General features: G+C 50.9%; 1 protein-coding gene across 4 annotated transcripts; it reads left to right on the top strand.

The window, feature by feature from the left end:
* Nucleotides 1-2: 2 nt before the first annotated feature.
* Nucleotides 3-27999, top strand: kmt2e (lysine (K)-specific methyltransferase 2E). Of its 4 annotated transcripts, none has more exons than XM_080518242.1 (25): nt 3-309; nt 9297-9481; nt 13639-13750; nt 14593-14822; nt 15059-15198; nt 15571-15752; nt 15851-15889; nt 15985-16185; nt 16353-16483; nt 17270-17387; nt 17490-17599; nt 17687-17939; nt 19201-19299; nt 21140-21211; nt 21818-22003; nt 22090-22416; nt 22518-22817; nt 22929-23079; nt 23164-23387; nt 23474-23530; nt 23623-24183; nt 24439-24719; nt 24814-24893; nt 24968-25047; nt 25623-27999. In XM_080518242.1, the coding sequence occupies exons 2-25, from the start codon at nt 9411-9413 to the stop codon at nt 26679-26681; spliced, it is 5064 nt and encodes a 1687-aa protein (XP_080374368.1). In that variant the 5' UTR covers nt 3-309; nt 9297-9410; the 3' UTR covers nt 26682-27999. The 4 variants fall into 4 exon arrangements, with proteins under 4 accessions (XP_080374368.1, XP_080374367.1, XP_080374370.1 ...); XM_080518241.1 differs by having other exon boundaries at nt 13636-13750; XM_080518244.1 differs by lacking the exon at nt 21140-21211.

Genomic DNA, 27999 nt, shown 5'->3' with positions numbered 1-27999 from the left:
AAGAGGTTGCTTTGAGGGGATCTAATTTCTAAAAGTCGCTCCTGACTAGGGCACAGTTTTTAACGGTTTCGAACCGATTCCCGGCCGCGTTCGTGTGCCCCCGCTTGACGAGAGGCGAGTGACTCCTCCAGCAGGGAAGGACTCCAGAGGGGACACGTTTAATTCCAAACATTTTAAAGCTTGGCCAGGGGATCCGCAGTGTGTGGACAGAAGTATTGTTTTGGTTGTGGAAGCTGTGTGGAAAGCGACGGGGGTCTCACCCAGGCCCCCTTATTCTCTATTCGGATCCTCCAGAGTGGACATAAAACGGTAAGTAAACTGCATTAAGTGTTGGTGGAGAGATTGGGCAGCAAATCCGACCTGGAAGGGTATTGTTGGCTTTAGTTAGCAGGCTAGGGCACATCATGCTGATGCTGGCTAACGTAGTTGTGGTATCATCCGACCTGAGACGGGGCACCGTTAGATGGGCTGCCGGGTCGATTCCACCTCCGGTGAATCAAAACACGCTATCGACGACGTAAACGTTCACGTTCACAATTGTCAAGTTGGCGACTGTAAACGCCAACAGACACTTGCTAGCTAGCGCATGCTACTAGCTCCTCGAATTAGCTTGACACAGAAGCAGCAGAGCTGTCGCGACTCCTCCGATAATGTGGCAACACGCATAATAGCGTGTAAATATGATTCGCATGTAGAAGCGATCGGTGCTTTTTTTTTCTTTTCTTCTCTCCCCCTCACAGAGTTAAAGCAGCCTCGGCGACTCTCCAAACACCAACGTTAGCGATACGTTGGACAAAAAAAAGGGGCTGCAGATACATGAAAAAAGCCTCAGTCAACAACAGTTATTATCACTAGCAGTTCGTTCGCCGAGAAAAAAACACGTTTTCGTCTTTTTTTGCGCGTAAACGATGGGGGGTGGGGGGGAAGCCACACTGGCTGGTTAGTTTGTCACAGTGACACTGCGGGCCATGTTGCGCACACTTCCATCCGCTTTTGTGTAAATAATGTGACCTCCTCAATACACCAGCCCGTAACATTACGACGTATTACCCAAAGCGGCTGTCGCCAAACGCGCCAGACTTCTCCTTTTTTTGGGGGTGGGGGGGCGGGGGGGTATATCATTGATGTGGCCCGTCCGTCGTCCCTCCTCCCCAAACAGCGTGAAAACAGTAAATTTAGTTTTTAACTTTGTGGGATGGCTGCAGCCTGCTCGTCCAGAGCCATTCCGCTCAGTGCGAAGCCGCTACAACAGTCGTCTTTTATCATGTAAACACTGGGAGCTTCAGTCTGTCGTGTCCCGTTCGACCATACAGTAAAAATCCAAGTGGTTAAAATAGCCTCAACGCCTTGCTACGTTACGCAGTCATCTCTCAGCCTCCTGTGCTTTTTTTTTTTTGTTTGTTTTGTTATACAGTGATGAATTGGAAGTCTAAGATCGGGGCCTCTTCCCGTTTTGGCACAATTTGATGTACATGTACACTTAATTTAGATTCAGGGGTGTATTGGGTTCAGATGCTGCAAGCATGGGGGAGGGGATGGTCCGTTTGGGCATCGCGCCCCACTCATACAATCTGTAACTCCATCTCTGTCGCTGCACTGCACCGCTAACACCTCCAATCGGTGTTTTTTTTTTTTTTTTTTGGCTTTTCTATTCAAAAAAACTGCAGCACTGCTTTGCTTTCTGCTTCCCCCTGCGCTCTGGCGGCTCTTTCCTGTCTGTGACGAGCGCTAATCCGCCGCTAGCAGCTCCCCGCTAACCCTCCGCTCCTCTGCGCATTATGCCCGTTCGCTTCCCGTCGGCGGCGTTCCACGGTTATTTTTGGTCCCTTTGGCTCAGATTGTCACCACCGCCGGATCGCTGCCCCTTTCTGCCTCACAAAATCGCCGTGGCTGTCCTTCCTTCCACCGGCAATGCCGTCACACGTCGCCTCGCTAACCCGCTACACTCACAGAAGCTAACGCTGGCCATAATTGCTAGCCGATTAGCTCCGTGCGCCCTCCTCCTCCTCCTCCACCCCCCCTCTCCCCCACCAGCCCTCCGTTGCCTTTCGACGGATTCACGTTAACAACACAGAAACTGTACCGACAGGGTGATACTTAAGGCAGGGTGTGTGAGAGAGGCGATTGAATGCATTCTCGGGGGGGCTTTTCTTCCCGTGGCGAGGCTCCCCCGGCCACACGGTTGTCTCGCCGTCCGGAGAAAAGCGCCATGAAAATGGCGACAGCAGCGGGCTGTTGTGGTAACATAATAGCAACGTTCCCCTCCACACCCCTACCGGCAGGACTGACTGCAGCGCCGACACACTCTGCAAGAAGCAACTGCACAGCACATGATTACTTTTTTTTTTTTTTTTTTTTTTTTTTTTACTATCGTCATATCAAGCTATGGTACCTCCGGAACATTTGTTTTTGGCTAAGTCCAGTAAGCGTGGATCTGTGTGTGATTTCCCCAGAGGAGTTACACATTCGCTCTGTAACCCCAATGTAACATGCGTCACGGCTTAGGACAGTGCTTCTTGTATTATTGTCAGATTATTGACACCAATCGGAGCCTGTTTTTAATCTCGTCAAGTGAGCTGCACAAATAAGCGTAATTCTTCATCCGTGTGCACCTCGGTTCATTTGCCGCAAGTCTCGTGCCAGAAATCAGCTGGACATTTACTAAATACTATGTCGTTTGTTCCCTTGAGTTACACACACACACACACACACACACACACACACACACACACACACACACACACACACACACACACACACACACACACACACACACACACACACACACACACACACACACACACACACACACACACACACACACACACACACCGGATTGCACCCAATGATTTAGACAACAGAGGATGTGAGGAGGTGAAGGGTGGTAATTCGAATTTAACCATCAAAAGATGGCTTGTTTGATGCTTGCAGTGAGGGTCGAGCACATCCTGAAACATCTTCATTATGACGCCCCGAAATGCTAGATAGGTCTCGGTACATTTGTTTAGCTGTTTGACCAGCCTCAAACAAACATTTCTACATTGACATCAGATCCTGGATTTGTGAAAAGCCTCAACATAAGCCCTCATAACAGATCATAGTTTAAGTTTAATGCAAAGCCAATGAGTTGCAACCTGTGGGTGGTCTTAAGACGCTTTAGATTTTATGTCTTAAAAATAGGCGCGTGTGTATTCACTTCATTTGTCACAAAGCTAGTTGTGTTTACATTAAAAGGGTGTCACAGATATGATTTAAAAGTGTCTAATACACACAAAGGTAAGCTCACGAAGTAAGCAGCAGGAGGAAGAAATGGTGTCAGAAAGAAATGGTCAAAACAACAAAAAGATGTATAAGTGTGCATGTGCCTTTTGTGGGTGAGATAGTGGTGAATGGAAGTCTAAAACTGTGCAAGCTGAAGCAGCTCCAGTCCACGAAATACCCTGAGACAGTGTTTATCCTCAGAAAAGGAATCCATCATTACAAGCTGTATTTCATATATAGTGTGTTATGAGCTTCTTTCAACTTCTTTTTGTAATTGGTCGTCTGGGTTTACAGTGGTAAACATTTGGGTCCCTCAAGCAAAACATTGTGAAGAAGAACATTGCTGTAATCCATAAAAACTTAATCTGATCATGTAATTTTTGGTTTTTTTCCCCCTCTATAGTTGTCTCTCAATTGTTGATTCATGAAATAGTAATATGTCGAAAAAGGTTGGAAGTGAATTAAAGCTCACTGCCAGGACCCGATGTGGGGTTTCCAGCCCAGTGGCACAGCTGTCCTTTCCTGTGCTTCACCCTGTGGGACAAACTTTGGCACTTTGTCCAGCTCGAATGCCTGTTCACAAAGCTTGCCAGGAAGCCTTTTTTCCTCCCCGTCTCTGTTACCGTGATCATTTTAATGTCAGATGTAGGAAGCGTAGAGCGTTTTTCAAGTTGCTGTGGTGTATTGAATTCTTGCACTCTTCCAAGTGAAGCCAACATCGATGACCTGAACTATCCATCATGGCTGTATACAGCTGTGTAGCTGTTCTGGGAGGATGTTGTATTGTTGCCGACCTTTCGCGCGTCGGGCTAAGAAATATATCATATGTGTGGTTGAGTCAGAGAAGTCAGGAATAATTCATGAAAGAAAATATCAAAAGACCTTTTGCAACTGTAAACTGTGAAATGAGCAGCTACAACAGGGTCAGATTCAAGCAAATAAATCATAATTTCTACTCGGAGCTAAACTTAAAATGCTATGTATAGCTCGTGCACATTTAGATCATCGCTATAATGAACTTCAGTTGCCTTTATAATAAATGTAATTGGCAAAGGACCTTCTCTGTGCAGGGGTTATTACTACTAGATGAGTGAGAAGGTCCTATTGTGCCTAATTAGTCTTTGCTACATAATGCACAAAATCCCAAGCCATCTGGCTCATCCTTGTAAAGGAGCAGAGGCCTCCGCTTAAGCACACACATTCCGTTTTCCCCGTCCTACAAGATAACGGAACCGCAGCATTAAATACCTGGTTGCGTATCTGTAGCCCAGTGCAGGGGAGTGTGTGTTTGTTTGCAGTGTTAACAGAGATGGAGAGGGATGCTGAGGTGTGCCCCCCCCCCCCCCCCCCCCCCCCCCCCCGCCGTAGGGACAGAGCACCGTGGGTGAGCAGTCTCTCATGTTACGACTTGCCTCTCACCCTCAACCCCACGACAGACTCCGAGACGCACGGAGGGTGAAAAAAACAAAACGGAGCTCCTCTTGTTGTCGTGCCCGTCCTCGTCCCCAGACGATAAAGCCCCTGGTCCCTGAAACAGAAGCACCTCCGTGTCGGTGAGGTGTATGTCGGCGCAGTCGTGGGGTTAAGCTGTTGCCTGGTCTCCAGCGATCTCGCATGTGTGGTGCCCGGACCCCCAGAGATGAGGAGACAAAGCCGCCCCGGCACCGGAGCCCGGCGCGGTCACATGGTCTCCCAGCTGGGAGAAGGAGCCGGGGCTCAGGTGACCTGTTTTTGTGCTGCTAGCTGGGCCGTAACAGATCCCTCGTTAAAACTAGCAAGCAGGCCTCCCCGACAAGTGGCTTCAGGGCCCGAACCGCAGCGGCTCCAGGCGCTGCTGCACCTCCCTAACCCCCCCCCCCCCCCCCCACCCCCGTCACAGCAGTGTGGTGTGGGGCAGAAGAGGGGATATGTCATTGATGTCGGTGATGTAACGCTGCTGTTTTCCAGGCGCTGAATCGATGATCAAACACTGATGTATGGACACCTGAGCGGTTCTTTCTCACTCTCCCACTGCCCCGTTGACGTTGAGCAGCTTTTCTCTGAATTCATGGGCACATAGCTCGCATTTTAGTCGGCTCCGCATTCTCTCTGTAATTAGGGACCAGCTGCATGTGTGCCTGCCTGTCACTCTCTAATCACGACGGCTCTGCAGGCGCAGAGGACAAAACCATGTCGGACCTCAGCGGAGCAGGCACGCAGGCCAAGATGCACCAGGCTCAAACTTTCAGGCTAACTTGGCTGTGACTGTATGCAGAGCCCAGTTGTAGCTGTGCAAAGCAGCAGTGAGTGGGAGATGAAGAGATTGTGCCCCGGGGTTCTCCTGAACAGGCATTACTCAGACTACAGGAGGGCTGCCCCAGCTTTGCTGCCAGATCCTGTTTCGACTGACTTCAACTCACGCTCACCCTGGATGTGCTGCGCCGAGCTCAGACAGCCAGGGTCTGATTTGGATTTGTGGCTTTTGTCTGGCATTATTTATCTGGGATCTTCTTACAAAATGAACCAACTGCACAAGTACATCGGCGGCCTGGAAATAACATCAGGCAGACATCAGGGTTGTGATTTATTAAGTGACAGAACACAACCATTTACTGTCTTTCCATCGGCTCGCTTGACGTCTGCCTCTTGGCCTGTGTTGTTAAGTGAGTAACAGTAAGGGGACCTAAACACAGCTCCTTTAATGTCTCCCTGCTGCTTGACATTTCAGCAGGCTTGTGGAGGTATTGGTTTTGCACGCAGAGAAACGAATTTCCTATTGTGGTAACAGAAATTGCTTACTCACATCCACATCTTCTGCTGTACTGATATATAACTTTACCTTCAGTGCAGAGTGATGTGTGGCAGCTATGGGCACACTGATTTATGCAGTGCGGGGCAGATGCAGTGTGTCTCATGGTGGGTATTGTGAGTAAAAAAAGAGGGCCAGGTCTGCATACCACATGGCTTCCTGTCTATGTGACTGTATTTGTATGAGCTTGTTAGTTTTATAAGACTTTCAGAGCTGAGTCATTGCAACCGATAGAGGATGATGTGAAGTAACATCAATCTGCCACATCTCGGCTGTGGCATCCAGTAAGAAACCCTCCCACTTATTGCGGGGGTATAAAAAAAACAAAACAATGTATGGGAGATTTGGCTGTGGGAAAACAAGAATGAAAATAGTGTTGCACTCGGAGCGGCGGTGTTGAATGGAGGAGAGCGGCGAGGTGTTTGTCTGTAGCGGCGGGGATTTGAATGCGATGGCTTGGGTTTTCCCTCGCTGCCTTCAGTGCAGTGCCGTTTTTAAAAGGATAGCTTTTCCCCCACACAATGACGTGACTGTGTCCCCTCGCTGAGGGAGGGGAGGGAGGAGAGGGAGGAGAAAGGAGAGACTGGGTTACGCTATGTGCTCCACTCCGCCACCCAGAGTCCACTCGGGTCGAGGCTGTGTAGCATCACTGTCTGACAGTCCCCACGTACTCCTCCCCCACCCTCGCTGCCCTCTCAAATGGAGGGCTGTGGTGGTTTCCAGAACCTCCCGTAGCGCATGTGAATCTATGAAACGTGGAAAGAGGAATCTGAACGACTCCTATTCTGTGACGCGTTTGACTTTGGTCCATGTTTTTTTTTTAATATATCTGGGTTCCTCTGCTGCCAATGCTCCCTGTTTTCCCCTGGTTCCTGTCACGCTCCCATAATGGCACTGGGTTTGACCAAAACGGTGGCTTTAAATGGTCTCTCCTGGCTCTTTTTGTAATTAGGAGCCGAGTCTGCGACACTCCCCTTCCTCTCCGCTCTGTGTTACTGTCTCGGGTTTATTTAGGAAGTGCAGAGGGGAGGGAGAGAAATCCGCCTGGGCGGGGTGACTGGGCACAGGAAGGGGGGGGTATGTTTTTTCTTTCTTTGGCTGCGTTTCTCCAGGGTGATAGACAGCCCCTCTAGAGGAAGTGGGAGGAGCAGTCACAGGCAGTCACACAGTGCAGCTCAGATTTAGTCAGGAATGTTGCTGTACTGTACTTGTTTTTCCTTTTTTTTCTCTCTCTCCCATCCGACCTGACTGCGTCTGGCTGCAGTGTCTTTCACTTGTGTTTGCACAGTGCTCCCAGAGCCTTCTGCTGGAGCGACGTGTGAAAGGACGAGGCGAGGGGGGGGGGGGGGGGGGGTTATCGCCGTGTTTGTATGTGCAGAGGAGGAGGGGGGGTGATATCGGGGGAACGTGAGCTTGTGCATGCATTCCTCAGCAGTGACAGCAGGATTCACAGGACGGAGAGCAGGCCAACATGGCAGACGAGGAAAGGAAGCCAACCGCTTCAGTGGGGGATTTTCATTTACGGAGCTGAAACATACTGAGCCTCAGATAATACAAAAGGGGGGGTGTTTTTTGGCAAACTGCCCTTTCCTTGTTGAAAGAAAATGTTCTGGTTACACGAGCTCCCATCATGAAACGCCGTCCCTGTGATACAACTACACGGGTTAACCCAGTCAGTCCACGGAGAATCGGAGGACAATCAGAAAGTTGATTCCATCAGCAGCGTTGGCTGACACGCTCACTCACCGGGGTCTTCTTCCTACTATTAATTAGTCTGGAGCTGACAGCTGTCACGTCTGTGGAGCGACTAAAAGCCCTGCAGGCTCCAACAATGAAAATGAAATGACTGTCCGAAGCAGTGTCCTGTGGTTTTCACTACATACCCGAAGTTTAGTAGTCTTTTCTTTTTTAAAAAGATGCTTCCCATTTTTGTTTTATTAAACGGCGACCGTACTAAGATAAATGCTCCAGAAGGCCCAGGCAGCTTCAGGACGAGCTCATCATCTGTATGTTAAAGTAATCTGCCAGAGGACCCAGGGCTTCCCTTTGAACGTGGCTCTGCAGACAGGAGTTGACAGCTAACATGATCGTGAAATACAGTTTTCCTGGAGAGACGTAGTCCCAGTGTTGGCGTTTGTGCAAGTGTATTAGAGGGCATGCTTTGGCGCATTCTTGCCTCACAGAACCCCCCCCCCCCAACAGGCATGCAGGGGCAGGTCACCGTGAGGCAGCGTCGCCGCTCGCCAAGTGTATGAAGCATGGCATACCCTGGCTCTGTAGCCGTTCTTCCCGTCTACACCCTCAGCCCCGATCCGAGCCTTTGTTTGGCCCCGGTATGCCTGAGCCGGCGGAGGTGTGACCTCCAGCCTATTTCGTCTCTGCATCTGTCCCTCCCACTAATCCCGCTTATCAACAGAGCTCTCTGTATCAGGGGCAGCCACACTGACACATATGTTCCCGTCTGGATTCACATCAGATACAAATGCATGGCTTATTTATTTCCAGTAGTCTACTTGAGGACCACAGGGATACTACACAAGTTGCCCGACACCTAAGGCATTTAATTATTGATTACCAGAGCGTGTAGGAGCTTTGTTCGCATGCATAGCTTGAGAAGCTACTTGTAGCAACAAAAAAATTTAAATAAAAATGGAAGTCTTGCACAACTAAAATGTGTGTATGAATACATTACAATTGTTTCTTATGTGCTGGGTATGGAGCAGTCTATTTTTTTTTTTTTGCAGTGGAAGGGGGGAAAAATGGCCTCTGTGTTGCATTTTCCCTTCTTTCCTTTCATGGCGGCTGACAGCGGTGTTCTCTTGCTCCCCTTTGTGGGAGCTTCCTTGCAGTGCAGCCTTCTCCGGTCCTGGCAGATAGTGTGCAGAGGTCGACGTAGCGCAGTTCACAGCAGCAGCTCTGGCTGCTTCACCTCACATCCTCGTCCCCTCAGCGATACATCAGTCGATAACCACAGCCTGCTTGCTCTGTCAGTGGGGAATTCCTCCAAACACCTCCCAGTCAAAGACGCTTGATGTGAAAATATGAATCATGTTTCTTTCTGTGCTGGAAATACCCCGTTTTCACTATGATTTGAAATTTCAGGTTTATAGGTTTGTTCCTATTGCCTAAATGGAAACACTGACTTTATATTTATGCTCCAAAAGTGTGAAACTACATATTAACGTGATTGTCTTCTTTGTTTTGTTTTTTTTCTGTCCTGCCTCCCTCTCTCTCTCTCTCTGTTCAGGCCTTGTGGATGCACTTAGATGTCTGCAATGACTGCTGTGGCTGGCATGCATCAGTGTTTTGGACTCCCTTTCTCTGGACTCAGTGGGACAAGAACTGATCAACAGAGAACGTCATGAGCATAGTCATACCAGTAGGGGTGGACACAGCAGACACCTCATACCTGGACATGGCTGCGGGCTCAGAGTGAGTAACACCGGCCTCACATTTAACTTTTCACACCCCCTCTCAGCTTTGTTTCAGTCTCTAGTTCATTCTTGTATGCCATAGTCTGTATCAAAAGCTTTCCTCTGTCTCCCCATTCCTCTGTCCCTCTTGTCTGATCTCCAGCAAGATGGAGAGACTTTTATTTGAGGTCATGTATTGCCCTCTCCTCTTTATATGCCTCGACATGTCCTGTGCAGGTCTTTTATGTGTCGTCCCCCCCCCCCCCCTGTTGCTTTAGTCACTTCTCTCTTTTCAGGCTCATTTCTTCTGTTTACAATGTTCCTGCTAATGGGAAAGGAATTTGCAGGAGGTGCGGCCTGTGTGCGTGTGCGTGTGCGCGTGTGTGTGTGATAATCATAGTATTGAATACATCTGCCTATGTTGTAGAAGCATGATGAGCCATTTAGCTGAATGATTTCACAAATCTTATCCTCCTCACCAGGAGTAGTCAACTGTAACTAAGCTCTTTGGCCACAGACACATTAGCATAATGGCGACTAGTTTATTTATACCAGCAGTATGTCTCCATGTTGCCCTTTTTACTGAAAACACGACTATCGTGACCTTTTTTTTCCCTGTTGTTGCCAATAAAACCTATTGATTATCAGCGTCTCTCGGTGGGCTTCCAGTTGCCCGCCTGTGCTGTAGGTTACTCTTGTGTGGGCTCTCTGCTGATGAAATATACTGGGTGAAGTGCACCGCACTCACAAACATGATCATCTTTGATCCCCGCCTGATGTTGTAGCTTGGCGTGCGCACATGTGTACGCTGTGTTCAGTCAGTGGAGCAGAAATGGTGCATGAAGCCATGGCAACAAGCTTGCGATTGCCCCTCCTCTCTGTTTCCTGTAGTCTTGTCAAGGACATTGCTGTGGCTTTTTCTGGTCAAATAAATGAAGCAAGAGGTTCGCATATGACTAAAGAATAACACACACGTCATCTGCTCACCAAGGGGCTCCTGTCTCTTTAAAGAGAGCCGAGCCCTCCCCTCCTGCCTCCATCAGAGCTGTTGCCGTGACAGCTTGTGTTGCCATGGTACCCCCCCCACCACTTTTTTTTTTTTTTTTTTTACTCTGCACTGCGCAGGGCCTGTTACCATGGTCACTGCCCTGAGTGACAGGTGGTCCTCACATAGTCATGGCTTCTTAAACAGTCCCACCATGCCCCTCCCTCCTCAGAGCTCTGCTGCCCTGGGGGGGGTAAAAGCCCCCTCGCCTTGACTCTCTCACTGGCTCTTTGTCCATCTGCGATGTGTCCGACTGCCTGCTGCAGATTTATTCAAAAGCAGATAACAAGCTTGAAAAGGGGCTTTCCACCTGCTGTTGCGGCGCAGGTCCCGTCCAGCCTGGAGGGACGAGGCGGCGCTGGTCCCGCGCTCATGGCTCTGTAGAGAACTGTGCGTCTGCCAGCTGAGGCTGGCTACTCACCAGAGAAAACGGCATCACATCCCCTCCGCGTCCCCCGAAACCTGCGGCAGCGTGACCAGCTGTTGGCCAATGCAGTGTGTGTGTGTCCGCGGTGACACGCGGAGCGCGGCGAGCGAGCGTGCGCGCACACGCCGGCCCATAGACGTAGTGTTGCCATGGCATCCAGTGGGAGCTCTTCGGGAGCGAAGGCGTTGCCTCTGGCCGCTCTTTCCTCATCTCCTGCTGTTGATCTCTCCATTTTTGTCCGCTCTGCCTCCTCACCCTCGCGTCGCAGGTGTTTGCCATCGTCATACCTGTTCATAACTTTTGCCATTCACAAGCTAAACACAGTACAAAGAGTGAGGTAGTCCTTTGATAGATTATTTTCTTTATTGTAACAGTGGTTGAATTTGAAAAAAAATCCCTGCTTATTTCTCTTATAAAACATGCCACGTTTGTAAGAAACGTGCATTTGTGGGATGAGCAGTGCAGCCATGGAATATTTGAAACCAGTTTATTTTGCTGGAGGAGTTGTTTACAAACATAGGATCCTGTCTCCTCCTCCTCCTCCTCCTCCTCCTCCTCCTCCACCTCCTCCTCCTCATACGGCAGCACAGCCTGGTCACACACCGCAACAAGAGTCAGCCAGCGTTGTCGGTCACTCTGAGACTGACCATGCACCAAGTTGATTTCACAAGTGCTCTGGAGGTTGTCTCGGTGAAACCCAGCTCTGGGAGAGACACTGTTTTCATCTTGGAAGTCAGAATTTAATCCCAGACACTGGATATGTGGGATTGTAACTGACAATAGGATCAACTTTGAGTTAAACCTCATGTTCTTAAGGAACATGTTGCCGCACACGGTCTCGCTCGACTCGTCGTCGTCCCGCGACCATGACGCACGCCGTGGCTGTTTGTGTTGGAGCGTGACTGCCTGTGCGTCTCCGCAACCCTCCCACTTCTTTGCACCGTGACTCCCGTCTCCCTCCTTTTCCAACCCCACGGGACCGGAGACGTGAATGACACAAACCCTTCAGCGACGAACTCGCATCTCCGAACACTCTCACTTCCTTCTGGCTGAACAGGCTGGCTCACCTGTTTGCCTTGTCTCTGACTGTTTAGTGTTCTCTGTCGTCTGTCACTGATTCACTCGCTGATCAACCGGAGTTTCTTCCACCTATTTAATAAAAAAAAACAAAAAAAAACACACACTTCAGTTACTGACTGACAGGCCCTTTGTTCAGGTTTTTTTAATCCCTCAACTGTAGACTTTGTTCTGGTCAATAATTGCCGGATAAAGGTTAGCATGCAGCACACTCAGGTATGACTTACGATGTTTTACAGCATGTGCAGCCTTTGAGCTCAGGTAGCGATTAGCCCACACACGCCTCTTCTCCTGGATCCGCCTCCAGACCTCATGCATGCACTTACGTTTTCACTCTGACGGTGAATAGTTGAGCGGCAACACGCACAGGAAGCACTGCACACTGCTCTCTTGGCATGCACGGAGAGCAATAGGGCGAGAAGTGAAGAGCTCATGCAGGTACTGTAACACCAACTTCCATTTGCACCCTGACAAGAAGGCCACGTTATTCTGGAGACCGAGGGAGACATGGGTTTTTATCTTCCGTTTGTCATTAATACTTGTTTCAGCTAAATAATTGAAACATTTTCTTCTGAATGATGCCGTTCAAATGACTTTTCCTTAGATGTGATTGTGTCGACTGAAAGCCTGTTTTCTCGACTCTCAGGACATGTCCAGCCTGTTCAAAGTGCTCGTCTTCTGTACTTACTTTGTATAAATGAGTAAAGGTGGAGCTTGAGATTTTGTTTTTGTTTTTTAATGAAACTTTGAGAACATGCTCATCCACTGTCAAATGTACCCAAACTTTTTTTTGGACGGGGGGGATATCGTATGTATCTTACCTTGTCGCAATGTTGGAGGACGACGTGAATGAATTATTAACACGTGGATTTTTCACTCACTCACTCACACTTCCTGCCTGCCTGCATACTCGTGTGCATAATGTTTGTCCTATAGCGCTCGGTTGCTCCTCGAATTTCCCTCTATCCCCCCCCCTCCCTCCCCTCGTCACACCTGCCCGTCTCGCCTCGTGTTATCCGTTTGGCCAGTTCCACTTCCCTCTTTCTCTGGAACCTCCTCCTCGCCAACAGAAGAATAGATTACTCATGTTATAATAACGGTGGGTTGGACTCGAAGCACTAAACAGGATCTCTCCTCAACTGCACTGTGGCGCTGAGTAAAAGTTGCTCTACTGGTTTGGTATGAACTCGTTTGGAAAGAAAAGAAGAAAAAAACATACCTTCATGTTTGTTGTTGTGTGAGAGGCAACGTGTTTTTTTTTTTTGCACAGTGCATGGGGGCACGGGGCTACAAATATAAGCTCCCACTGTTGGCTGTCTGCCTCTTTAAGGTGAAGTGACGGCAGACAGTGTGTGGCCGGAGTTACAGCAGCCTCTGAAAGCCCCTCGACGGTGTGATTGTCATATCCCAACTTTCTTCTTTGGCTCAGATGTCTGTGAGACGACCCCGTTTCCCCAGCCATGCTTTTGAAGCACACATGAACTGCTGGAGAGAAGTGATACTGAAAGAAAAGTTTTATTCAGATTGTGCCGATGGCCTGAAGTTTCAGTGAGATTTTGAGCGTTAAGTTGTGTTTTTTTACTCTCCAGTGTTGTTTACTCTGTGTCCTTGTGTTTCTTCCCAGCAGACCAGAGTCGGTGGAGGCCAGCCCTGTGGTGGTGGAAAAGTCCAGCTACCCGCACCAGATTTACAGCAGCAGTTCTCACCATTCCCACAGTTACATTGGCCTGCCTTATGCTGTGAGTACGCGCACGCTTCACATCCTCTCACACTCGGACGGATAACCCCGCACATCTTGAACTCGGCTTCAACGGCGCACTGAATTAACTTGAGAAATGAAAAGCGACAGTAATGCAACACGAGTCATCGCCATTTCCTTGAGCCCGTCCAGCCATTCACACCTGAATAAGGGCAAAAGCAGCTGACGGCAGCAAAGTCAGGCTGAGGAGAGTTCATCATATTTCCTCAGTGGCGTGGAAACGGGTCCATAAGCCATTGTGTGTCCAGTTTTGGGAATTGTCTTAGGATAACACACTGAATCGTATGTAGGACCAGAGATTTTAGGTAGGAGTGCTAATTTGCTAAAAAAAAAAAAAAAAAATGAATGAACATTGACTACTTTACGGTAGAGTTGAGCAAGGAAAATTTCAATTGAATTTGATTCTTGTGGATATTGCATTTAGAAATGCTGCATCTGGCCCTGGAAAGTACATGGACAGACACACACACATCAGATTCACAGTGACACTAAACATGTTTTTTGGACTGTCGAATAGAACTCAAGTACCCAGAGAAAAATAATAGGTGCACATTGGGAACAATACCACGAAGAAAAGCCATCTTAGCCTGGACTCAAACCAGGGTTATTATCACCATGCAGCAATTGTGTTGTTGATATTTTGGATGGCATTAAGCATATGAAGGATTTCCTGTCCAATGTCCTGATCTTTCCCGCTCTGCCTGCGCAGATTAAGAATCCCTGGAAGAAGTGAAGCCGGAGCCGGTGGTTGTCATCTGTCACGACGCAGAGCATCATCTGCACCATCTGACCTGTGTGTTTTCTCCCCCCCCTCCCCCTCAGGACCATAACTATGGGGCGCGGCCCCCACCTACGCCGCCAGCCTCCCCTCCCCCCTCCATGCTGATCCGCCAAGTCGAGGGGGGGCTGTTTGTTCCAGGGGGCCAGGACGAAGCATCCAGGGGCACCACGCTCAGCACCTCGGAGGATGGCAGCTACGGAGCAGACATCACCCGCTGCATCTGTGGCTTCACCCACGACGACGGCTACATGATCTGCTGTGACAAGTGCAGGTGCGCCCCCCCCCACCCTCCCAGTTCACAAACATGGCGACTCTGACCTTTTTTCACACTCGTCTTTGGCTCTCTTTGTTTTGTTTTTGTTTTCAGATGGTTTGTTTGATATGCAGTTCGAGGATGAGTCAGACCTCTGTGATCTGACTGGCCCATAGCAAATATTAACAGCACTGGGATGAAAGTTTAGTCCCTTATTTTGTTTGTGTTTTGTTTTGTTTTGTTTTTCCCCCCAGTGCCTGGCAGCACATCGACTGCATGGGCATTGACCGGCAGAACATTCCTGAAACCTACCTGTGTGAACGCTGCCAGCCCCGACACCTGGACAGAGAGAGGGCCATCCTGCTGCAAACCAGAAAAAGAGAGTGTTTGTCTGGTAAGCGCACGTGCAAACAGTTGCCCAGCATCCAGCCGCATTCCTCGGAGTGATATTTGAGGTGTTGCAAGTTTTGTTTTGAGAGCTGCTTTAGTTGTGATCGCACTGCCCTCATGCTGCAGTAACTGGCCAGCTTGTTAGTGCACATATTGAGCTGGAGGCTGTCAGGGTGCAGCTTCCTCCCCCTGCTTCTGTTGAGCCTTCTGTGTCTGGGCCCGACTGACACCTGCTGGACAGATTGCAAACTACATTTTTTTTTTGTTGTCATTTTTGCAGTGATGTGCATTAGCGCTCTCTTTGGATGCAGCAGCTTGAAGCCTTTGAATAATTTGTTCAGCACTCTCGACTAATAAGTGCTTCCTTTTCATCCAGATGGGGACACCAGTGCTACAGAGAGTGGAGATGAGGTTCCACTAGAGCTGTACTCTACCTTCCATCACACGCCTACCACCATCACCCTGACAACCGGGCGCCTCAGCACTAAGCAGGCTGATAAAAAGCGCAAGAAGAGTGGCGATAAAGAGCCGCCAGCATCTTCAGCCCGAGCGAAGAAGGTCACATCAAATCATTTCCAGAAATAAATACAGTAGTTTCATTATGTGCCCGAATATCCGCTGACATTAAAGTTTCCTTTCGTCCACTCGTCCGACAGGCCTTCCGAGAGGGCTCCAGAAAATCTTCGCGAGTAAAGGTAAACTCCACAGATGGAAAACACGAGCCATTGTTCATACGGTCTTCTCCTAAAAGCCGAGCACCCCTACTAAACCACCCCACTGCGTTTCCCAGGGTGCCGCTCCCGAGCAGGAGCCGGTGGAGCACCCGTCCATGTGGGAGAACAAGATCAAGACGTGGATGGAGCGCTACGAGGAGGCCAGCAGCAATCAGTACAGCGAGGACGTCCAGGTCCTGTTGCGAGTAAAAGAGCAAGGCGACGGAAAGAGCCTGGCATACAACACGCACCCAGCCTCCTTCAAACCTCCCGTGGAGGTAAACACAACCTCCACTGTGAATACGTGGGACACTGAAAGGCTTCGCCTCCTGCCTTCTGAGCGTAGCAGCAGTTGACAGCGCAGGCTTGTCTTCAGGGGTTTGGGAATCTAATCGGTTCCCGTTCCAGTCGTTTGCTCATGTCAGACTGTTCTCTCTTCTTTCAGAGTCAAGTTCAAAAGAACAAGAAGATCCTCAAGGCGGTGCGAGACTTGGCCCCAGACTCCCTCATCATCGAGTACAGGGGAAAGTTCATGCTTCGACAGCAGTTTGAGGCCAACGGATACTTCTTCAAGAGGTCAGCCTGAGTGACTGGTCGAAGGGAGTCCTCCGCTTCGTCTCAATACAATACCGCTGAGTTTTATCATCAACCCCGGTCAATTACCGGCTTGTGGTAACTTGAGGTAGCAGGTTAACGAGCTGAGGAGGCAATTTAATAGCGAGATCAAGCTGCATTTGGACCAACTATAAACTAAAGAGTGGTACCTCTGTTTCTAACACAGCCTGAGTGGTCGGGACTATTGTGCTCACAGGCTCGTGTTTCCAGCAGAAATCAATGAATAGTTGCGCCGCATCTCCAATCGAGGAGTATATTGAGACCAAGTCTGGCAGTGAGTTTGACCCAAAATGTTTGAGTCCTCCACTTATCCAGTCAGATATGTTTAGCACTTCAAACTCCATCCCCAGTGACCCCCTTGACCTGGAACTTTCTTGGGAGCAATAAATAAGTCCACCACTAAATTTCGCCCCTGATTCCAGCAGTTGAAACACAGTTTGAAGGGATGGTTTCTGGTTATTCGGGGAAATTCGTTGTGCTTCAAATGTTACTTGTGTGTCTTAATTTGACATCCTTTTACAAATATTTCTGTCTTGATATGTTGAAATATTTTTTAGGTTTTTTTAGTTAAGTGATTCTTTGAAAAGTGTTTTCAATCCACTGTGGGGTTTTTTTTCCATCATTGTCTAGTTTTCAGCTCACTTCTCCTTTCTCTGAAGTACTTTGAATTTCATAAATCTACTTGAAAATTGTTGTATATATAAGATTGACTGATTGTATGTTGACCTGCTCTCTCTCTCCTTTCAGGCCGTACCCCTTTGTGTTATTTTATTCGAAGTTTGACGGTTTGGAGATGTGTGTCGACGCTCGCAGCTTTGGAAACGAAGCGCGGTTCATCCGCCGTTCCTGCACCCCCAATGCCGAAGTATGTAAACCACCTCAATTTTTTTCAATTATATTCAGATCAGCATTGCAATTCTTGCTTTTTTTTTCTCTTTTTTTTTTTAATGTGCACCTTCCCGCACAGGTTCGACACGTCATTGAAGATGGCATGTTGCATTTATACATCTACTCCCTGAGGCCCATCACCAAAGGCACAGAGATCACCATCGGTTTCGATTTCGACTATGGCAGCTGGTATGTTGTCTAAACCACAGAAATTTGTTATCAAATTCAAATTGTTTCACTTATTTTTTGTTGTTTTTTTCCCCCCCCTCTTTCCAGTAAATACAAGGTGGACTGTGCCTGTGTGAGGGGGAACCAGGAGTGCCCGGTGCTAAAGCACAACCTGGAGCCCACGGAGAACCTGAGCTCCGGGGGCCGACGCCGAGGGAGCCGCAAGGACAAGGAGTCTGTCCGCGAGGACCTGGGCCAGAACCAGAACATGGGTTTGGACGGCGAGGGTAAAAGCAAGAGCATGGGCGACGGCAAGCAGCGCAAGCTCTCGCCCCTTCGCCTCTCCATCTCCAACAATCAGGTGAGGTCACACACGATAGAAGCACTCTTCACTGCTCATCGATGTGGTTAGACTGTTACATTCGCCCTCATGCTCCATGCATGCAGTTTTGAGTTTGGTCTGTGTTAAGAGAGAAACAATCCATGCATGTGTCTCTCATTGTTAGTCAAGCATCCTGTTTAGTTCTCTTTTCCCCCCATCAGCCCCCTTTATGCATTCCCATTGGTCCCAACCTAACTACCAACCAGAGGACTTTCGTTTTCTCCTGTGCAAATAGGTCAGAGACAGAACAGGCATCTTAATATTTGGCTTAGGGTGTGCAGCGACTGCCGTTACCGCGAGTTCTGCATAACCACAACGTAAAGCAACATGCTCGGTGCGATCCTGTGGATTTCTGACTTGAGGCGATTGTCAGTTGCGTTGCAGTGAGAGGCAACACGGGGGATGAGGAGCCAGCTGTAGTCGCTGGATGTTGTCGGTAAAAAAGACGTCAAAATTCTCTCAAGCGTTTGAGATGGCAGCGAGGATGACAGGGTAATGGAACCAGACCATATTGACAAAACTGAGGCTCGAGGTGTATTTGAAGAATAGACTGTGGCGCAGATGATCAGCCAACCCTGCAGAGCAGTAAAATAACCTTAAAAAGAATCTTATCTTAAAAATCACTGCCTGCTGTTCCTAATTTCTCCAGCAGGTGTCGCACTGTTTCAGTGCCAGACCAGGTAAATAGCATTAGCATCAAAACAACAGAGTTTGAGAAAATATTCAAGTTAAAACATGTTCTGGCAAGCATAAGGGTTAGACAAAAAAGCTTTTACATCTTTTTATGCAATGAATTTCATATTGTTCCGAACAGATTTGAGTAAAAATGCAATAAGTGTCCAAATTTTCAGGAACTACTTTAAACTGTCCGAACTTTTTCTGTAGGTTTATGATCTGCAGCAGGCTGCATTTAAAACTAAATAATGAGGGAACGTCTGAGATCACACAATCTGCTCCAGCGTTCATTCTTTTAAGAAGCTGCTGCTACTTTAAACCAGCATTTCCGAAGCGGGCCGCCACGCGTGCCCAAAGTCCTGAGCAGGTGTGTTTCGAACACAGATTGACCACGAAAGTTCAGGTTACCCTACCCTTTAAAGAGTTCTCCCCCTTTTTCCTCCCACCTTCTCCCCCACCCCCCCCTCCCTCCCCCACCCCACACTCCTCCCCCCCTAGTCTGTAGCCAGACTTGAATGATCATCCGTGATAAAGCACCATACCCCCCTCTCCCCTCCTCTTTCAGGATCCTGAGTTATTTGAGGATCTAGAAGACAAAACCTCCGTTAGCAATGAAGTAGAGATGGAGTCAGAGGAGCAGATTGCAGAAAGGAGGAGGAAGATGGTAAGTGTGCCAAGCTAGGGGCTACAGCATTTTTTCTTTTCTTTTTTTTCTATTTATTTTTTGCCTTGCAGCCACCCAGCAGAAAAGAGCAAAAATAAAAAGCGTGGACCTGTCCCCTGTTGCTCTTGGTGTGGACTTACCTATTTGTCTGCTAAAGGCTTGGATAGGAAGCAGCTGTCCTCTACCTTCTCCCCCCCCCTCTTCGTCATTCACCTCTTGCTGGTGCACCCACCTCTGTCACCACCTTTTGTTGTTGTGTTGCTCAGTCCTCCTTTACCCCCCCCCCCCCCCCCTCTCTCTCTCTCTCTCTCCCTCCTTCAGCTTTGGTTTCACTCTCACAAACTGAGGCTTTGTGCTCATCCGTCATTACACAGTGACATTCATTTTCCTCATTTGTGGCCCTTCTCCCCTCCCGTCATACGGGGAAATGAATAGAGCGTCTGTAAACTGCCGGCTGAAGTCATCCTCCTAATGCACATTACAGTCCGAGTGAGCCTGTTCCTTCAAGGTTCAGCCGCCTTCCTGTCCCTCTGCTCATGGGCCTTCTGTCCTCGAGAGGGGGATCTCACACACACATACACACACACACATACACACACACACGCTGGAAATTATCCTGCAGTCAGCTCCATTTCACACAGTGGACCCAAGGTGTAAAGTGCTGACTCATCTTTGGCCAACACACAGTCGTGCTAATCGGCCAGCGATAGAGAAGTGGTTCGAGGGAGGGACGGGAGGGGCTGCAGAGGGGAGAGCCGTCCAATAGGCTTCCTTCTATGGGAATGTGGTGCCCGAGCAAAGACGATCACAGGCGTAGCGGACGGCTCAACAAGGTGCAGGGGAGACTATGTCGCTGCGCGTTTTGTGCAATACGTCGCTGATCTGGGCTCGTTACTGCGGGAAAAACCCCGCCACCCCGATGCAGTCTAAATTTAGTTCAGCTTGTGGAGGCGTTGAAGTCTTGAGTGTTTAACCGCTCAGGTTAGCATCGATTATAACTTTAAACATCCATCCATCCATCTTCTGTGCTACTTTTTCCCGTATTTGAACCCTTGACCTCCTCGCTCTGAGGTGCGGCCCCGACTCTAAACAGACGTGCTCAGAAATCGATTCAACATCACCCTCAATAGATTTGGTTTTCTTCTTTTTTTCTAGTCCTTTTTGAAGGAGTTTCTTTTTCCTATTCTGCCATATTATTTCATAAAAGTCCTTTGGGGCCGAAGATTTTAATGTTGCCCTTGAAAATGACCTCTAACTGAACCCCTTTCACTGTGATTATTGATGCCATTGTTTTCCATTAATTAAAAAAAAACAAAAAACTTTGAAGGAATCTGTTTATTCTTTTCATAACACAAGTTTTAGGCCGAAGTCGAGTGTAAAACAATGTTTAGAGGAAAATTTCTCTCTTAGTTAAATTAGAACAGACTTGGGCTGTGATAACACCTTTGTTGCATGTCACACTATAGGAATAATTAGGATTCTTTGCTCTTAACATAAGAATGCAGGAGAGGAAAAAATAAAAGTGGCAGAGTCTCAGAATTGTGTGTACATGCATGAATATTTTATTGTAGCTTTTCCAAAGTTTATTGCAAATGTGTCGTTGTACGTTACATCATGTCATGTCAAGAGTTTTAGTCGGGATTGTAGTTACTGGAGAAGGAAGGGGCTTTAGGGGATCTCGTCTGTATTTGAAATGTCCTGTTTTGTCGGAATTACTTTTGTAGGCTGCACTTCTCCAGACAGGAACGTTTTCAGTGTAGGCCTGTCCAATACTTGTGAAGCCTCGTTTAGTGGGGACGTGTCTCTTCTAAACTGGGCTGTCTCTTTATCGAACATTCAGGCCAACCCAGCGGAGCAGTCCCATCTCCCTGTCGGGGCGGCTTCAAGCTGGAGGGGACTGAAACTCAAGGAGGTAAACGTGAGCCCGCCCACAGCCGATTTCCAACCCACCTCTCAGCCCACCCCCCCCCCCATACCGAGTCGCCGAGTGGTGACTGAGTGATGAGCGTACTAACTGTCCTGTCTCTGCAGACACCAGTGCAGGAATACATGTTGTCTCAGTATGATTATGTGGTATACGGGGTGCTCGGACTGACAGGGGAGCCCATTTTGGTTTTTGTTGTTGTTTTTTTTCGGTGGCGGTCACCACGGTTGCCATTCATAAAGCCGGAGATAAAAGTGTGACACAGAAATCCACACAGGAACACATCAGGCTCGATCACGTTCTGATTCAACCTCACAACTTCCTGTCAATCCTGTCTCCCTCCTTTTTCTTTCTTTTTTTCTTTTGTTTGGTTTTTTTTTGCTCTTTTGTGAAATCAACTCTGCATTCGCTACTCGCACTCCGTTAGAACGGCTTGAGCACATTAACCTGTTGCACCGCTGCCTCTGGGGTGAGGGTGGGGTTGTGTGTTGGGGGTGGGGGTGGGGGGGGGGGTGGGGGTAGTACTCTGTGGACTTATGGTTGTGCTCTCTCCCATCACCCTTCCTCCCAAACCCCACATGTCACCCTCTGCAGACGAGAGAAGAGCGGAAGATGGAGGCCATCCTGCAGGCCTTCGCTCGCATGGAGAAGAGGGAGAAGCGGCGGGAGCAGGCGCTGGAGAGAATCGGTAGCGTCAAGACGGAGGTGGGCTGCCGGAGCGACATCAAGGAGGAGCCTCCAGCCACGCCAGAAATGGCGGATTCACCAGCTGTCATGCAGGTAAGGAAACACAGACGCCACCTCCCCGGCTGAAAATGATGGGATCAACATGTGACCTTCATAAATGTCGACTTGTCTAATTTCAGCCACTCCTGGAGGTGAAGGAGGAGCCGGGTCTGAAACCAGCCAAGGTCAAAGGCTCCCGGAACCGGAAGAGCTTCTCCCGGAACCGCACTCACATCGGCCAGCAGCGGCGGAGAGCGCGCACCATCAGCACGTGTTCCGACCTGCAGCCCGGCTCCCCGGCCGAGTCCGTGGAGCCTCTGACCAGCGACCCGCCCGAAGGGGAGACGCCCACCGCCCCGGAGCCGGAGGCCATCCCGTCGCAGGCGCCCGACTGCAGCCCGCCACACAGCAGCTCGCCCGCACCCGACAGGAACCGCACAGGGAGCAAGAGCTTCAAAACTAAAAAGGTGCGGGCCGCTTTTAGATTTTTTTTTTTTTGTGTGTGTAATAAGTAAAGGTCGGCCCAGAGCTGTGACTCATTTCTCTCTCCGCCCTCCGCTTCCCGCAGCACTTTGTGAGCGAGTGGGTGGGAGAGAAGCAGCAGGACCGCTGCGCCGTGCGAACGCCGGAACCCGTTCCAGAGAGGCCGCTGAGAATAAGCAGCGACCCCGAGGTCCTCGCCACGCAGCTGAACGCCCTCCCGGGCATGGCCTGCTCGCCGCAGGTCTACAGCACGCCCAAACACTACGTCCGCTTCTCGTCCCCATTCCTGGCCAACCGCAGCCCCACCACTCCCGGAGTGCCCACGGGGAGGCGGCGTTCCCGGGAGCTGCCCGAAACGCCGCCGACCACCGGCTCCTGCAAGAAGGTACCGAGTCCCCGCCCCCTAAATAATTCCCTCTGAGCTCGGGAGAAGGAAAGTTAAGAAATGTCCAGCACGTCTTCTGTCGTCTTGACTGTCCCCCTCTCCCTCCCACAGCGATGGTTAAAGCAGGCTCTAGAAGAAGAGGGCTCTACCAGCCCCGCCAGGCGCCCCAGCCTTCTCATGCCCGGCGAGGGCCCCCTCAGCCCCCCTATAAACGGCGACTCCGACAGCCCCCTCCCTTACAACGGCACCTGTTCGCTCCCAGGTGAGTCGACGTGAGGAGTCCGGGCGAACGTCGGCGCGAAACGACAAACCCGGCCGCTTCACGCTCCCGTTCGTCTCCTTCCAGAGTTACCCACGCCACTGAAGAAGCGACGGCTGAGTCCGCTAGACGCCTGTATGTCGGAGAGCTCCACGCCGTACGGTTCTCCTTGTGCCACGCCCACCCGGGCCGACCAACCGGAGGCGCCCGCCACGCCGGTCTTACTGGCCACGCCCCCCCGGCCCCGAACAGAGGAGCCGAGTCCAGAACCCACGTCCAGTACGCCAATGCAGCTCAACCCCCCTCCGGAGGTGTGTCGCTTGTGTTGCTCGCCTGATTCACGTCCATCAAAGTGATTCTGTTTGGGAGTATATTAAAAGTTGTTTTTGTCTCACAGAGTGAATCTTCAGTCGAGTGCTCGCCTGAGGTCAGTCGGAAACCTTCTGTGCAAGAGGTGAGACCTTTTCACTGCACGGCTTCGTTAGAAGTGAAGGACGCTCCAGCAGCGCTGAAAACGCCTAACTGGGATCCGTTTGGTTTTCTCAGGCCGATCGTCCCCCTTCGTTGGTCTCCTCTCCGTGCGTCAGGGCCCCGAGCGCAGACGGGCTCCCAGCGGAAGTCAAAGCATCGCTTCCCGAGAGTCCGCCTCCTCCTCCGCCTCCGCCGCCGCCTCCTCCGCCTGCGGAGTCCGTGGACAGCGGGGAGGACAGGGCGGACGGCGCGGCCGCGGAGTGCGCCGGCGAGGCCCCGCCGTCTGCGGAAACGTGCGCCGCCTCTTTCCCCGGCTGGATGAAAAGCCCGGAGCGGGGCCCGGCCGGACCAGCCGGCCTGAACTTCTCCCCAGTCAACTCCAACCTGCGGGACCTCACCCCGTCTCACACCCTGGAGCCCCTGGCGGCTCCGTTCAGGGCCGAGGCGGCGGGCGGGACGGCGGCGGCGGGTCCCGCGGCGGGCCCCGGGTCGCAGCAGACGTTCAGCGAAGGCCAGGGGCAGCTGTTTTACCCCTGCTCCGAGGAGGGCTCTTCCCTTGGCTTCTCGCGCTCGCTAAACTGTGAGGGCGCCGGCGAGGGAGGAGGCTCGGCTCAGAACCCCCCACAAAAGAAAAAGGTGAGACTGTGGATTTTTAACAAGGATTAGAAAATGTTAGCAAAAACTACTGGAAGGGTATGTTTAATATTACAATTATTCAACATTGTATTTGTGTCATTAAGCTAATTTATTCCTGTATTACTTACATTGGGTGTGATGGTTCTCCTGCAGTGTGGATGAGATGGTGTTCTAATAGGTGTTGTTTCCTGGTGTCATGCTGCCCCCTACTGGCGAACCATCAGACGTACTCAACATCGCTCTGCGTCCCTCCAGGTTTCCCTCCTCGAATACCGAAAGCGCCAGCGCGAAGCCCGCCGCAGCGGCTCCAAGACCGAGTGCAGCTCGCCCGTCTCCACCGTGCCGCCCCTGAGCGTGGACGCCTTCCCCATCGCCCTGGAGGCCGCCGCCGGCGAGCCGCCACCGCCGCCGCCTCTGCCTCCCGCTCCGGCGGCCCCCTGCAGCAACGCCACCACGCCTGTGAAGGAGCCCCCGGCGAGCGAGGAGGTGGAAGCTGGCGGGGAGAAAGGAGAGGCCCAAGGAGGAGAGGGACAGTGGTATGGCTCCGCGCAACTTGCCTTATTCAGCTCAACGATACAAGACGTGTCGTCATTGCGTCACTCAACCGTATCACCCGCCGTTTCTCCTCAGGACGTCGTCGACTTCTGTGGAGCAGGCCCGGGAGCGCAGCTACCACCGAGCGCTGCTGCTCAGCAAAGATAAGGAAACAGGTGGGGAGAGGCGGCCGCCAGCGACTGACGAAGCGGCAGCTTCACATGTCTTCAACACTGTTTTACCGTTTCAGACGGCGAGACAGAAGGTGGAGATACACCTGCCCAGAGAGACTGTGCCTCCCCGAGCCTACAGAAGACCCCCACCCACACAGTAAGTCCACATTCGCCCTGAGATCACGCAGAAACCATTGATCCCCCTATTTAATAAAGACTAATTCAGGGTTGAAACCTGTGTCTGCTTGACGGAACATGAGAAGTGACGTTCTGCACATGTACAACAATACATTTATCAATACGTTTGCCTACAGACACAAAAATGTACAATTTGCTGCAGCAAATAAAATGCATTGAATGGCATTTACAGTCGGAGGTGGCTAAATAAAAACACGAACGATGGAAAAATAAGGAAAAGGAAAGAGAAATCAGGCTGAATATACTTTTACTGGATCTCTTAGGAGCAGCACAATCCAGGCAGTGACCCAAAGTTCTGAGAGTAACACAGTGAATTAAACCACAGTAAACGATCCTGCTGTTCACAATTTAACACTTTAGCACCTCATTGTGAAATAGTGAAAACCTCATTGTAGCATCGGCTGATAGTTGCACCGTTGACAATATCTTGTGAGTTAAGCTCCAGATGCGGTTCGTCACGTAACTCGTTTTTCTTGCGCCTTTAATATTGCACAATATTGTGTGTGACGGTGTGTCTCTGCTCCCCCGCTGCAGCCCTGCTCCCCCGGGCCGGCCGCCCCGCCCTCCGGCCGCCCCGCCAAGGAGGACGACGGCGGCGGCGACGCTCCGCCTCGGACGCCCAATCCCGGCAGCAAGCCGGCGGGGGCCAAGCCCGCCCCGCTGACCCCCACCAAGCTGCACCCGACGCCGCCGCCGCCGCCCCCGCCGCCGTCGTCGTCCCCCGTCCATTACCCGGGCCCCTCGCTCCTGCACTCGCCCAAGCCCCAGCCGCAGGGCTCGCCCTACCGCAGCCAGAGGGCGCTGTTCTCCGGCCAGCCCCCGGGCCAGCCGCAGCCGCAGGCTCCGCCGGGCCCCTCGCCGTTCCCCCAGTACAGCTCGCAGGCCGCCCCGCCCCCGCCGCCCCCCCCTCCCCCGGCGCCGCCGGCCCCCGCCGCCTACTTCTCCAGCCAGAGCCCCTCGCCCGCCGGACCCTTCCCCGGGTTCAAACCCGCCCCCACGCCCCCGTACCCGCCGGGGTCTCAGCCCCTGATGCAGACTCTGCCCCACGGCGTGCACTACCAGAGTTCCGCCGCCCCGCCGCCGCCCCCCCCTCCCCCTCCCCACCCCATCCCCGGGCCCACGCTGCTCCACGTCAACCTGCAGCCCCCGCCCATCCAGCAGCACCAGCTCCTGCTGACCGCGGCCCCTCCCCCACCGCCTCCCCCCCAGGCGCAGACTTCCCAGCAGCAGCAGCAGCAGCAGCCGCCCCCCTCCTCCGGCGGCCCCCTCCTGTCCCTCACCCCTCCGCCCCCGCCTCCTCCGCCTCCCCCCGCCCCCTCTGGCGGCACCCACCACTTTCAGAACTTGGGGGGGTTTCAGCCGGCACTGATGCACCCCGGCGCCACCACGAACCCTTCGGTGCCCCCCGCCACGTACCCCCCCCCGCCCCTCCAGCAGACCGGACTGCCTCCGCCTCCCCCCCCTCCCCCACAACAGACTCAACAAGGCCCGGTCCAGGCCGCCCCTCCCCAGATGCCCGCTGGGACCCGTGGAGCTCCGGCGCCGTCGGCCTCCTTCCACAGCTCGGGGTACCTGAGCACAGGGTGGCACTGACCCCCCCCCACCACCCCCCACCCCCCCCGAAGCCCCTGAGAACTCACCCTGAGAGGGGCTTGTACCATAAGCTGTAGATATGTTTTCTATGTACCTGAACACAAGGCCAGTGGAAAAACAGCAGACTGTGGGATGGAAGGGTACTTTTTAAGAAATTTGAAATTTAACAAAAAAAAGAAAAACAAAAAAGAATGAAATTTTAGGACAATTAAATAATCTTCAAGACAAACTGTATCAAAGTTAAAATGGACCCCCCTCCCTCCCAACCCAACCCAACCCCCCCCGGTGCTCATAGTCCCCCTGCCCTCCATCTTTATCTCACTGGCCTCTGTTTGTTTTTATGATATCCTTCCTGTGACGGAGAGGGAGGCTCTCTGTTCTGCGTCCTGTTCGGACCCCCGATGTAACGCCCCGCACTTTGTTTATCAGTGGACATTCCAGCCTAAACTCGCCCGCCACCTTGTTCCTCCTCCTCCCCCCCCTCCTCGGTCAGTTATTACTCCTCTTCTCTCTCGTCTCTTGTTCTTGATCTACACCATTTACTCGTTTTATTCTAGTGGCTCGTCATAGCAAACAGAAAGCTTTTTGTATAGAGAAAGAAACCACAATTATTTTTTTTATTCCTCTGTCTAACAACAAAATATCTGTTCACCGCTGCAGATTCACAAAAGACCCGTTTCAGGGGAGTGAGTTGCGGGGGGGAGTAGGGGGGGGGGGGGTCGCTGTCCACAGAGGCTGGACTCACAGAGTGTGTGTGTGATTGTTACAGGTGTGAAATGTGTTTGTCTGATTGTTACAGGTGTGTGTGTGTGTGTGTGTGTGTGTGTGTGGGAGGGCCCAGTCCTCCTTGACAGTCGCCACCCCCCCCCCCCCCTCACCCCCACCCCCCCTCCCCCCTTCAGTAGGACGTTAGCGGTTTATTTTTGAATATCAATGGTTATTTGTAGAAAGTGTAATTTAATGTATAGGTGGTTACTCCAGCTTTCACCAGGAACAGGTTGTAAATATTTGCTTCTTTTCTTTTCTATGCTTGTACAATTCGCTCCCATCCCATTTTGAAATATGGTTGTAAATATGAACGCTCTTCTTGGCAAAGCTGAATGTTTCTGTGACTGTAGCATTTATTTTTATTATTTTTTTTTTTCCCCCCTCTCAAACTCTTTCGACTTTGTCTTTTTTTTTTATTTTTTTTTTTTTATTATTATTATTATTATTTGTGTGTGTGAGTGTATGTTTGTGTGGCGCGGAGAGACTCACAGACACTGCACTGGTTGGCTATTTTCATGGTTCATTATAATAAATCACTGTAATGACAGTT

The sequence above is a fragment of the Blennius ocellaris genome (assembly GCF_963422515.1).
Source record: "Blennius ocellaris genome assembly, chromosome: 22".
Classification (NCBI taxonomy): Eukaryota; Metazoa; Chordata; class Actinopteri; order Blenniiformes; family Blenniidae; genus Blennius; species Blennius ocellaris.
Note: the sequence above shows the minus strand (reverse complement) of the source record. Positions and strands in the feature narration are given on the sequence as shown.

Excerpts from the sequence above, each read along its gene's own strand:
- kmt2e (XM_080518241.1), top strand. The coding sequence starts at position 9,411 with ATGAGCATAGTCATACCAGTAGGGGTGGACACAGCAGACACCTCATAC. Across the intron at positions 15,199-15,570 it reads AAAAAGAGAGTGTTTGTCTG|ATGGGGACACCAGTGCTACA; the intron begins GTAAGCGCACGT and ends CTTTTCATCCAG. Across the intron at positions 15,890-15,984 it reads GAAAATCTTCGCGAGTAAAG|GGTGCCGCTCCCGAGCAGGA; the intron begins GTAAACTCCACA and ends TGCGTTTCCCAG.